This window comes from Photinus pyralis, unplaced genomic scaffold (assembly GCF_008802855.1).
Source record: "Photinus pyralis isolate 1611_PpyrPB1 unplaced genomic scaffold, Ppyr1.3 Ppyr1.4_unclustered_Scaffold3711, whole genome shotgun sequence".
In the NCBI taxonomy this organism is placed as follows: domain Eukaryota; kingdom Metazoa; phylum Arthropoda; class Insecta; order Coleoptera; family Lampyridae; genus Photinus; species Photinus pyralis.
Window position 1 is genome coordinate 51,546 of NW_022171441.1, and position 13,116 is coordinate 64,661.

At 35.8% G+C, this 13,116-nt stretch overlaps 1 protein-coding gene across 1 annotated transcript; it reads right to left on the reverse strand.

Annotated features, from left to right (window-relative positions):
- Positions 1 to 10,829: 10,829 nt before the first annotated feature.
- On the reverse strand, positions 10,830 to 12,663 carry LOC116182112. Its single transcript, XM_031502608.1, has 5 exons — positions 12,391 to 12,663; positions 11,753 to 12,254; positions 11,595 to 11,705; positions 11,088 to 11,458; positions 10,830 to 10,841 (listed from the first exon to the last, which is right to left on the reverse strand). The coding sequence occupies exons 1-5, from the start codon at positions 12,661 to 12,663 to the stop codon at positions 10,830 to 10,832; spliced, it is 1,269 nt and encodes a 422-aa protein (XP_031358468.1).
- Positions 12,664 to 13,116: the final 453 nt, after the last annotated feature.

Below are 13,116 nucleotides of genomic sequence, written 5' to 3' on the forward strand. Positions count from 1 at the left end.
CAATGCTAAAAGAAATCATTACAGCTCAATCATACAGAACGCGCAAAACAAGAGCAAAGAAACCTGGAAGGTTTTGAACTCGATTAGTAACAAAAACAACCAAATTCCAAAAAACCTGGAACTAAAGGATGACCAAGGATCTGTGGTTACATCACCTGCAAAGATTGCCAATTTGTTCAATAAACACTTTCATAACATATCGTTCAAGCTTCGGGAATCTATTCCACACGCAGATTTACCTACAAACCATCTTAAGATAAATCCTAATTCCATCTATTTATTGCCATTTACGGAAGAAGAGGTTCTAAACCTATTCAAGAAGCTGAATAGCAATAGCGCACCTGGACTTGATGATATATCCCCTAACTTATTAAAACATGTGAAACTCGTAATAATCACCGAACTTACGTATTTAATTAACTGTTCTTTACGCACTGGAACATTTCCAAATTGCTTCAAGGCTGCAGTGGTGACTCCTATTTTCAAAAAAGGAGATGCTCTCAACACGTCGAATTACCGACCGATTACACTGACGTCCTGCGTAGGAAAAGTGCTAGAATATGCGATGAAAGAGAGGATAACTTCATTTCTCTCAAAGTATGATATAATATCAAAGAGGCAACACGGTTTTCGTGAGAAGCAGTCGACCACGACCGCTACTACTGAAATATATGAGAATATTCTTCTCACTCTTGAAAGAAGACTTCGAATGGTAGGAGTTTTCTGTGACCTAAGCAAAGCCTTCGATTGTGTCGACCACAATATTCTAATACAGAAATTGGAGTGGATGGGAATAAGAGGTGTCGCCCTTAAATGGTTCACATCATATTTGTCGAAGAGAACCCAGGAAGTCCGTATTTCAACTTGGTCAAATAAATTACCAATTGCAATTGGTGTTCCACAAGGGGCAGTTTTATCCCCTACTTTATTTAACGTTTATATAAACGATTTGGTAACTTATTTATCTAAGTACGCTGAAGTAACCATGTATGCAGATGACATCACCCTAATGGTTAGTAGCACCCGTAACTGCATAGAAAGGGACACCGATTTAGCTGTAAATCACGTCTACAAATGGCTTATTGCTAACAAGTTGTTCCTAAATAAAGATAAAACAAGATACACACTGTTTAGCATGTCTTCGGTTCAAAACAAAAATGCGGAAGTTGGAATCTCCATATCAAACTGTCCCATTCAAAATACAGAATCCTTGCAAATACTTGGAATGCTGTTCACCGAAAATTTAAAGTGGAAGACGCTCATCTTGTCGCTTAACTCCAAACTTTCAAAAGCAATATTCAAAATTAGACAACTTAGAACTTTTTTAAATCCAGAAACCTTAATGTGTCTTTACTATGCTGAAATTGAATCCAGACTAAGATATGGCATCATCATCTGGGGTAGCAGTGGACAGGTTCAAAGCACCCTGATTCTACAAAAACGCGCCATCCGATCCATCGCCAGAGTTTCACTGACAACTAGCTGTAGACCGCTATTCATTCAAATGAATATATTAACCGTCATATCTTTATATATCCTTGAAGCCGCAAGTTATGTACACAAGTTTAAATTTAAGTTGATCGACAAATACAACACAGTACACTCACACAACACAAGGTCCAATCACATCAAAATTCCACATCATAGATTAAACGTCACAGCCAACAGTCCTCTCTGCATGCCTATCAAAATATACAATCATCTTCCGAATACACAGAAACACCTACCCTATCATCTCTTTAAAAAAGCATTAAGAAAATATCTCGTTGATAAACCACACTATAATATACCCGAATTTTTCATAGAGAATCTGAGTTGAGTTTATATTTAATGTCTAGAAGTTATATTTGTGTTACTGTTTAAGACATGATGTATTTTTTTTTAAGACGAATGTGTGTAATTTATTAGAATTACTTTTACACAATAAACACTATTATTATTATTCCTTGTGAGAACTCAGGTCTAGCCTGGTTAACTAATCGCACGGATTAAAATCAAGTAACGATTAGTGTCTGTGTCTGTGTCTGGTGAAGTTATGTAGGGTCCTTAATAAAAAAAATTAAAAAAAAAATCACACACGTACATTGGACATCTAGGGATAATGTAATTCGTACTTACCAACATACCTATTGATGGGCACAATAGCCAACGCTATCAGGAAAGAGGAAAACAAACCAAAAAAAAATCATTATAATAATTCCTGTAATTTTATTAAATGGAGTTTATTGTGTAAGTGTTTCTTTGGCTTTGCGTTTGGGTTGAATTCGAGTGGGTTGTGATAACGTGGTGTGTTTCTGTGAAGAAGGAGTTTTGTGTTTTTTAATTGTATTTATGGTGTTTCTTTGTTCCTGAGGTCGTGTTTGTGAGGTTGCTTGGGTTTTTGGTGGAGATATTGCAGTATTTTGTGAGCCTGTGGTGCTGTTAAGGTTTTTGCGTTTCGGTTGTATACGAGTGGGTTGTTTCTGAGAAGAAGGAGTATTGTGGTTTTTTCTGAGAAGAAGGAGTATTGTGTTTTTTTAACTGTGCTAGGGCGTGTAACTTTATTGGATGGACCTGTCTTTGTAGTACATNTTTACGTTTGGCTTTTTCCCGCTCATGTGACGTTTGCACAAAACGTCCCATCAGCAACGATTTGATGCGATTTACCCCGATTCTACGTTCGCATGGCGTCCTTTGTTTTTGCCGTTTGTCGGTTTTGTGAAATTTATAATGCAGTGATTAGTGAAGGAAAATAGTGTATAAACTGTCTATTACAATATTAAAGGTAAGAAAGTGGGTGCACTAAGTAATTTGTATGTGCAACAAAGTATTTTTATTGTTACCGGGTTGATATGACCTCATATTTTAACAAGCGGGAAATTAAGATCTATCATATCATAATAATAATAATAATAATATATCATGCCGGAAATAGCTCGAAAAACATACAGGAAAGCAAAAGATATGTTTGATGTTTCATTAAAATGTTATTTTAGTTACATGAAATGTCTTGTATGGGAGGGAACAATCTATACGAATTTACAAAAAGAATCGTATCTAAATTTATGACCGGTAACTTAGCACAAAAGTATACATACTACGGACTGCGGAATAAAGAAAACTTCTCCAAATTACACCTGTGCAAATTAATACTAGGTAAGAAATATATTTCCTTAAAAAATGATATGTAACCTTCTCCTGTATTACAGAATCAAAAAAATTAAACAAACAATTCATGGATGGGACAATAAAAGAAATAGAAGAATGCATTATGAAATGGCTGAGGAGAGCAAAGGAACGTGCTGAATTTAAAACGAAACAAAAAGAAACTGAAAATACAGCTTAACACTGTTTAACATGTGTTCCTTCTTATTTCATCATTAAAAGTTTTCTTTGGATTTAATGGTTTCATTATGTGAACGAGGTTGTAATACCGATTACAGTAAATAAACAAATAGAATAAAGCATTGCCATATCCAATGGAAATGTAACAACTATATCCATTGTATAGTTAAAAATTACATTTTATGGACATTCAAAAGTGTGACATCTGGAACTCCATCAATTGTCCATTGAATATCCATTGGTTTAGAAAGGATATCCACTGTATATTACCATCTTCCAATTCTTTACTTCCATATGATATCCACTGTATATATTTGTGCTATCTGGGTATATTCCTCACGCTTTCGTTGATCATGAACAAAATGCACAATTGGTCGAAGGAGAATGGCGATTGGAAAACCTAGGCAATGGTGCTATTCAAGATTTTTCACAATCAGGATCTAATCATTATACAAAAAATGCTGCACATATCAGAGACCAATATGCCGATTATTTGGTTAAGGATTAAGTGGAAATTATAAAAGCACTAAACCTTCCCCATACTTCATTTAATTGTTTCAGATGTTAAATTCAGACATTATGTGACAGCACAGCGACTATAGTTTCGACCCTGAGGTCATTATCAAGCTGAAAATTTATATAATTTATATAATTTGAAACAATGACTAACCTTAAGTGACCTACCTTCAGTTTGAAGGAACATATAAAAGTAGTTGAAAATTACATATTAATTGGTAACATTTGGTTGATAATATGCTGTAAAACATGTGTTAGAAGCGAGTCTAGAAAATAGTTCTACTTACGGGAAAAATTACTTATTCGAACATGGAAACAATTACAATTACAATATTAACAAATTTAAGGCTTTTTGCCCTCACATTTTATAAAAAATTGTTAAATTAAAATTGAACGAGATGGACGCAGCCATCTTGACAAGCAAAGTGACATGTGCTGACTAAATACGGCAGGTTAAGTAACTAAAGGGAAGGGGCAAAAGCGGGAAACTTGAACAATTAAAAGGAAATAGGGCCGGATTGGTTATGGGACGAAAAAAGAAGAAAAGGAGAAAAGAATGTAACATAGCTTACATTAGGCTATTGTTTTTATAAAATATTTAAATTAAATGGGCCAAAATACCCTGTTTCTACTGAAGGTAGTCGTTGGGACTCACGGACTGAATAAACGCCCAAAAAGTAACAACCCTGATCTGCTGAAGGCAGAAAAAGGGCAAAATAAACTTAAACTAAAAAGAAGGGATATCTGACAAGCGTAACGGGGTCGGAAACTACTTGGTGAGAAAAAGCAAATTTTTATTTAAGTGAAGTATTTCATTAAGGGAGTGTTGAGGATTCGTCCTATAGTGGAGGTAAATCTCTTTCATTTCAAGAAAGTCTAATTTAAGACTTTTGTTACAAACATGCAAAATTTTGAAGTCCTCTTTCGAAAACGAGTGGCCTGAACTAAGGATGTGGTGAGCGAAGGAAGAACTGGGATTGGGTTGAACGGAGCTTATATTGTTATTCTTAATAGCAGTGATGTGTTCAGAAAACCGAATTTTAAAGGAACGACCAGTTTGTCCAATGTAACAAGCTGGGCAATCCGAACAAACCAATTTATAAACACCAGACTTGGATAGAGGAGGTATTGGGTCTTTGGTTTTGACTAAGATAGAATTTAAGTTGTTCTTGACTGAGAAGGAAATAGAAACTTTGAGGGGACGGAAGAGACGGGCTATTATTTCTGATATGGGACCAATGTACGGTAAGGAGAAATATTTCGAAGGGGAATCAGGGGTCTGGGAGAGGGTGGTACGTCTGGATAGGAAGTCTTTAAACATCATCTTACGGTGTAAATTATTGATCAATTGGAACGGGTAGTTATTAGCACTAGCGATTTGAAAAATGATGTCTAGTTCTTTCAAGTAAAGAGGTTCGGAAAGGTCCAGGGAAAGGAGTCTGTGAAAGAAGAATCTGAAGGAAGCGAGTTTGTGTGAGAGAGGATGACTGGAGTGATAAGGTATAACATGGTCAGTGGTGGTAGGTTTTCGATAGATGTCGATTTCCACCCTCGAAGTGCCTCTAGTCAATGACAGGTCCAAGAAATTAATAGACTTATTAGACTCAATTTCTAGAGTAAATTTGATATTAGGGTGAAGTGAATTTAAAATTTCAAAACACTGATTAAGCTCAGACCTGTCACCCCCAAAGACAACAAGAATGTCATCAACGTATCTTTTGTAGAAACGGAAATGGGTTTTAATTTCATTAAATTGGAAAAGTGTGGATTCCAAGTGGTTCAGAAAAATTTCAGCTAACAAAGGGGATAGGTTGCTACCCATAGGTAAACCAGTAGTTTGATGATATTGTTTATTATTAAACGAGAAAAAGTTTTGTTCTGAACACAATTGGAGGGATCTAGAAAGGAAAGTGCAGGTAAGGTCTGGGAGTTGGGAGAGGGAAAGAAGTTCGTCAATAATCTTTAAACAATCGTTAAAGGGGATGCTAGGGAAGAGGTTCACAATGTCGAACGAAACAAGGATGTCGGACTCGGTGATCGGAAAATTCTTAAGCTCATTAACTAGGGTGAGGGAATTCTTGACTGAGTTGGGAAAATGGACTTCTAAGTTATTTCTAAGAATCTTGTTAAGCCAACTGGTGATCTTGGAAACTGGGGTGTTGGTAAATGATACAATGGGTCTCATAGGGTAGCCTGGTTTGTGTATTTTGGGGAGAGCGTATAATCTAGGAAGGGAAGGGTTCATATTTGTAAGACGGAGATAAGAAATGTGGAACTGATCTAAAAGAAGGGATTTATTTTCAAATAGGAATTTTCTGACTTTTTTCTGGAAAGCCTCGTTATTGACTTTAGATTGAGTGAAACCATCCTTGGATAGGAAGCTCTCAACACCCGTAACATAGTCCTTTTTATTCATGATAACCACCGCGTTACCTTTGTCAGCTTTAGTCACAATGAGGTTATGGTTTTTAATTTTAGTCTTTAGAGATTTGATGAGTTTGGGATTGAAACTACCACGGGGTTGAATGGAATTCTTTAGCTTATTATGACACAAAGCCCGAAAATGACTTTGGTCGATCTTATCATCTAGATTGTGAAGGACACATTCTAAATCCATTTTGAAGTTATCAAGCGTATGTTTATTTATCCCAGTGACCTGGGTTAAATTTCAGACCTTTCTTTAGAATGTGTTCTTCATCATGGTTGAAACGTGTATTAGACAAATTTAGAACTCGTTCATGAAACGAAAAGGGGGGGCCCCCCAAACTCATCAAATCTCTAAAGACTAAAATTAAAAACCATAACCTCATTGTGACTAAAGCTGACAAAGGTAACGCGGTGGTTATCATGAATAAAAAGGACTATGTTACGGGTGTTGAGAGCTTCCTATCCAAGGATGGTTTCACTCAATCTAAAGTCAATAACGAGGCTTTCCAGAAAAAAGTCAGAAAATTCCTATTTGAAAATAAATCCCTTCTTTTAGATCAGTTCCACATTTCTTATCTCCGTCTTACAAATATGAACCCTTCCCTTCCTAGATTATACGCTCTCCCCAAAATACACAAACCAGGCTACCCTATGAGACCCATTGTATCATTTACCAACACCCCAGTTTCCAAGATCACCAGTTGGCTTAACAAGATTCTTAGAAATAACTTAGAAGTCCATTTTCCCAACTCAGTCAAGAATTCCCTCACCCTAGTTAATGAGCTTAAGAATTTTCCGATCACCGAGTCCGACATCCTTGTTTCGTTCGACATTGTGAACCTCTTCCCTAGCATCCCCTTTAACGATTGTTTAAAGATTATTGACGAACTTCTTTCCCTCTCCAAACTCCCAGACCTTACCTGCACTTTCCTTTCTAGATCCCTCCAATTGTGTTCAGAACAAAACTTTTTCTCGTTTAATAATAAACAATATCATCAAACTACTGGTTTACCTATGGGTAGCAACCTATCCCCTTTGTTAGCTGAAATTTTTCTGAACCACTTGGAATCCACACTTTTCCAATTTAATGAAATTAAAACCCATTTCCGTTTCTACAAAAGATACGTTGATGACATTCTTGTTGTCTTTGGGGGTGACAGGTCTGAGCTTAATCAGTGTTTTGAAATTTTAAATTCACTTCACCCTAATATCAAATTTACTCTAGAAATTGAGTCTAATAAGTCTATTAATTTCTTGGACCTGTCATTGACTAGAGGCACTTCGAGGGTGGAAATCGACATCTATCGAAAACCTACCACCACTGACCATGTTATACCTTATCACTCCAGTCATCCTCTCTCACACAAACTCGCTTCCTTCAGATTCTTCTTTCACAGACTCCTTTCCCTGGACCTTTCCGAACCTCTTTACTTGAAAGAACTAGACATCATTTTTCAAATCGCTAGTGCTAATAACTACCCGTTCCAATTGATCAATAATTTACACCGTAAGATGATGTTTAAAGACTTCCTATCCAGACGTACCACCCTCTCCCAGACCCCTGATTCCCCTTCGAAATATTTCTCCTTACCGTACATTGGTCCCATATCAGAAATAATAGCCCGTCTCTTCCGTCCCCTCAAAGTTTCTATTTCCTTCTCAGTCAAGAACAACTTAAATTCTATCTTAGTCAAAACCAAAGACCCAATACCTCCTCTATCCAAGTCTGGTGTTTATAAATTGGTTTGTTCGGATTGCCCAGCTTGTTACATTGGACAAACTGGTCGTTCCTTTAAAATTCGGTTTTCTGAACACATCACTGCTATTAAGAATAACAATATAAGCTCCGTTCAACCCAATCCCAGTTCTTCCTTCGCTCACCACATCCTTAGTTCAGGCCACTCGTTTTCGAAAGAGGACTTCAAAATTTTGCATGTTTGTAACAAAAGTCTTAAATTAGACTTTCTTGAAATGAAAGAGATTTACCTCCACTATAGGACGAATCCTCAACACTCCCTTAATGAAATACTTCACTTAAATAAAAATTTGCTTTTTCTCACCAAGTAGTTTCCGACCCCGTTACGCTTGTCAGATATCCCTTCTTTTTAGTTTAAGTTTATTTTGCCCTTTTTCTGCCTTCAGCAGATCAGGGTTGTTACTTTTTGGGCGTTTATTCAGTCCGTGAGTCCCAACGACTACCTTCAGTAGAAACAGGGTATTTTGGCCCATTTAATTTAAATATTTTATAAAAACAATAGCCTAATGTAAGCTATGTTACATTCTTTTCTCCTTTTCTTCTTTTTTCGTCCCATAACCAATCCGGCCCTATTTCCTTTTAATTTTTTAAATTGTTCAAGTTTCCCGCTTTTGCCCCTTCCCTTTAGTTACTTAACCTGCCGTATTTAGTCAGCACATGTCACTTTGCTTGTCAAGATGGCTGCGTCCATCTCGTTCAATTTTAATTTAACAATTGTTTATAAAATGTGAGGGCAAAAAGCCTTAAATTTGTTAATATTGTAATTGTAATTGTTTCCATGTTCGAATAAGTAATTTTTCCCGTAAGTAGAACTATTTTCTAGACTCGCTTCTAACACATGTTTTACAGCATATTATCAACCAAATGTTACCAATTAATATGTAATTTTCAACTACTTTTATATGTTCCTTCAAACTGAAGGTAGGTCACTTAAGGTTTAGTCATTGTTTCAAATTATTTAAATTATATAAATTTTCAGCTTGATAATGACCTCAGGGTCGAAACTATAGTCGCTGTGCTGTCACATAATGTCTGAATTTAAAATCTGAAACAATTAAATGAAGTATGGGGAAGGTTTAGTGCTTTTATAATTTCCACTTAGTCAATTTCACCCCGTTTTGAGTCGTTATAAGATGGATAGCTACCAATTAATTGGTTAAGGATGGTGGTGTTGAATGGCAATGGCACATTTATAAGTGAAAGATTATGTTAAAAATATTGTAATTTACTGTTTAAACCAATGCAAACATATAAATTCCTAGTATCTAAATTTAAAGTAAACAATATTACACAAAATAAAACTTGGCCAAAACACATCATAATCGTTATTATATAGTTCCCTTTGGATTTTGCGCATAATTTCTATTTCTAACTGCAACCTTTTCTTGTCAATAAGTTTTTTTAATCACATGCCATCATGGCAGCAAAATGGTCAGTAGAATCTTACTTAATTTTATCTAAATGGCCCAATATTAATCGATCAATGTTATCTGTATGAGAGGCGTCATGTTGTAATTAGAAAACGAGGTTATAGTATATACACATATATCAATGTACTTTTAGTGACTCTTGAAGTTGAAGGAGACGGTAGTGTCGTTAAAAAAGTCAATGACCATTCTCATGACAGTTCGGCGGCAAAAGTTGAAGTCCAGGCAGCAGTTTTTAGAATAAAAGAGAGGGCCGGAGAAGTCATGGAAACAACGGCACAAGTTATCAATTTTGCTTGCATTGGAGAATTATCGGAAGTTGCCCACGCAAGCCATGGATCATCCCTCCTGCACCCGAAATAGTAGAGGATTTAATAATACCGGACGAATATAAAGTTTACACAGCCCGGGATTCGGGAAGATTTTTTACTAGCTGACAATGCACCAGTTCCCGGAAGAATTCTAATTTTTGGACATGAGCGGAATCTCCACGTAAGTATTTCTTATTTTACATTATCTGGCAACACCGTCCAGATGGTTTTGGAAAAACAGTTTTTGCAGCAGCTATGTACTTTAGAAAGCGCGCTTCATGTAAAAAATTCACATCAGATTTCGCAATCCTTGCAACCATCGGAGATATTGGAAATAATAACCGTATAACCTATAAAGCCATAAATAACCCTTATTCAAACGGAACGTAAACTTTCTGAATAATAAGCGGCGTAACATGCTTGTAATACCATCACGGGCGATGTGCGAGAATTTTAAATTCGAATCGAATTAACAAAACCCCTGCGCACTGTTAAGTAAGGGCGGCCGTACACGGACTGCTTCAAGCAGTTGAGACCGACTGCTTAAAGCCGCGACCGCGCGGTGAACTATAGTCATTCATTCGCTGCCGTCAACTGCATGACGAAATTCCATCGTGCCGTCAACCGCGCGCGAGCGGTCGCGACCGTTGACTGCGCTAGAGCAGTCGACATCTGGCGGCTAGCGCCAAGGATTCCACTTTGGCTTTCACATTGTGCGCAGGCGCTAACTTTTCGCGCAGATATTTGAACTACGAACTTGCATTGCCATAGCTAAAAGATTACACAGTTTTCAAAATGGATAGGTAATTAAATTGATCCGATAGGCACTGTCGTGGACAAAAAAATAGGATAAGCCGTAATATCAAGTAAACTATTCAATAATGTTTAGATTCACGTTACATTATGACATTTTGTCATTTTGATTTGTTCAACATTGAATTCTCGATTTGGAAGAATACAAAATGCCTCGACTTGGCGATATTGTTAAATGCTCGGTAATTACACTTATGGCTGTACAGGATCAGCTTACACTAAAAAAACTGTACCTATTTTTTCCATTTTTTCAATTTACAACGGTACCTGCAAGAAAAAAGGTTTCTAAAGACTTTTTTGTTGCATACAAGAATGAATTCTAAATAGAAACCTTTTAGTAAATAGTAGATACATACGACAACCAGCACGCGACAAAAACTATTTATTGCATTAATATTCAAATAATATAAAGTAGTTCATACATAGGTAGTACATAATTGTTTCAATATTTCTAAATACATAATAAAGATATTTAATTCAAAATTGTAACATGTTTAATGCAATTTTATTAACTTCTTCACTATCTGGTTTGGCTGTCTTGTCTTTTTTAGGTATACATTTCTTTTTTGTCTTAAACAGCCGCCGTTGTTGGGGAATTTTTTTATTATGGGGTATATTTTGATTTTCTTTGCAAACTTCTTTGTTTTTTAAATTCCTGAATGCTGTTAAAGTAGGGATAAGAGGAGCTAATGCTTTTCTTGCTATGTCTAACTCTTCAGAACACTCCAGGCCGTTGACAGTTTCTAACAATTCAAACTTAAATTTCTCTCTCTCACTTATAAACTTCTCATTTCCATTTCTCTTTGATTTGGAGAGTGCCTGGATGATTGTATTTTCTTCTTGGGGGTTAAAGTTTTCGTCAATTGTTAAATGAGGCATGTCATCTAGAAAAAAAGGTAACTTCGTTAAGCAGTAAAATCCAAAAATGCGCTTTCGTTTAACGAATGACAAATGACAATGCAGCATCAATTCTTACTAGCCACCAACAAATTTAAAATTTTGACCATTAGGTAGACTTACCTACAGATTGGATAATTTCATCCTGGTTTTCATTGGCATGAACATTTTGAGTTTTCAAAAATTTGCATATAAGGTGTATGTGTTTACACATGTTCCATTTAATTGAAGAGTCTAAGCATGAGCACGAATACTTATGAAGTAGGAACAGATTAACTTGCAATTGCAATGTTTTTGCCTTTTCTCAACTTGGTACAGATCTTGTGTGGATGATGATGGTACCATCCAACCAGTTTCATTGACTACTACTACATCAACATTTAATGCATTACTAGTTTTATGTCTTGCTCTTATGTCTTTCAATTTTGTGGAAATTTTTCCCTTGTTTAAAATTATTAAACGATTAAATAATTTGTCCCTAACGAATTTCATCAAAATATATATAGCTTGATCTAGTCGTTTATTAACTTTCCCATTTAAATAAATATATTTAATGCTACGGTGCATGTTCTCTATATGCATATTGGTGTTAATACCAGAATGTATACGGTAACAATAAGCCCACGAATCAACATTTTTTGCATAGTACTTATGGAAATATTGACCAAAATTTGTAGTGTCCGGATCTTCTAATAAATTATTTAAAAAGTTACTAATCATCGCCGAAAACGCATTTTTATCTGTTTCCTGAAGTAAGGTGCGCAGTTTTTTATACACGGCCACCTAAAATAAAAGAAAATAGTGACAAGTAGTACTAAAACGAGCCAACGTGCATGAAAAAAAGAACAAGATGCTTAATACTCATGATAATTTAAAAAAAAAGTTAGATTTTGTATACCCTTTCCTACGGTTAACATACCTGCTTTTCTTTTGAACATATTTTGCATAAATTGTTACGCCAAGCTCTATCCACATGCCATGTGCAATAGAGTCTGTGAACAGGCAAATCCATAACTTCAATCCAGGCATTATAAAAAACTGGAGCCATATCTGTCATAAGAACACTTGATTTTAAGGATCTACCCAAGCTTTCTTTAACAGACATAAAAAATATTCGCATCATATGTTCATCAGCTCGATTTGAAATTAGAAAAGCACATGGAAATCCCTCACGCATGTCATCCAATACCATTATTGTGATAAGGTTAAAACCCAAACGTTTCATCAATACAGATACAATCATCGCCATATCTATCCAACATTTCATGCTGACCTTGATTCATAATTACCAATGCAAAATCGTTATTGTTTAGTAGAGGATAGTCAGTGCAACATTCTCCCTGAGCTTTGTAGAATAAAACACATCCAGTACTTCTAATTTCTTGTACCCAGGCATCTACACTGATTGCGTCATTGCAGTGTCTACGAGCTTCTTTATTGAGGTTTAAACTTCTTTCTATATTATATAAATCTTTCTTTGTTAAAAGATGACATCTTTCCAAAGTACCATTAATGGATTCTCTAACCTCATCTAAAATTGTTTCGAATGGAATTTTAGCTGCAATTTGGACAGCCAATTTATTCCGCTCTGTTTCATTTAAAGTTAGATGACCTAAATCACTGGTGTGCCCTACATGCGTACTAA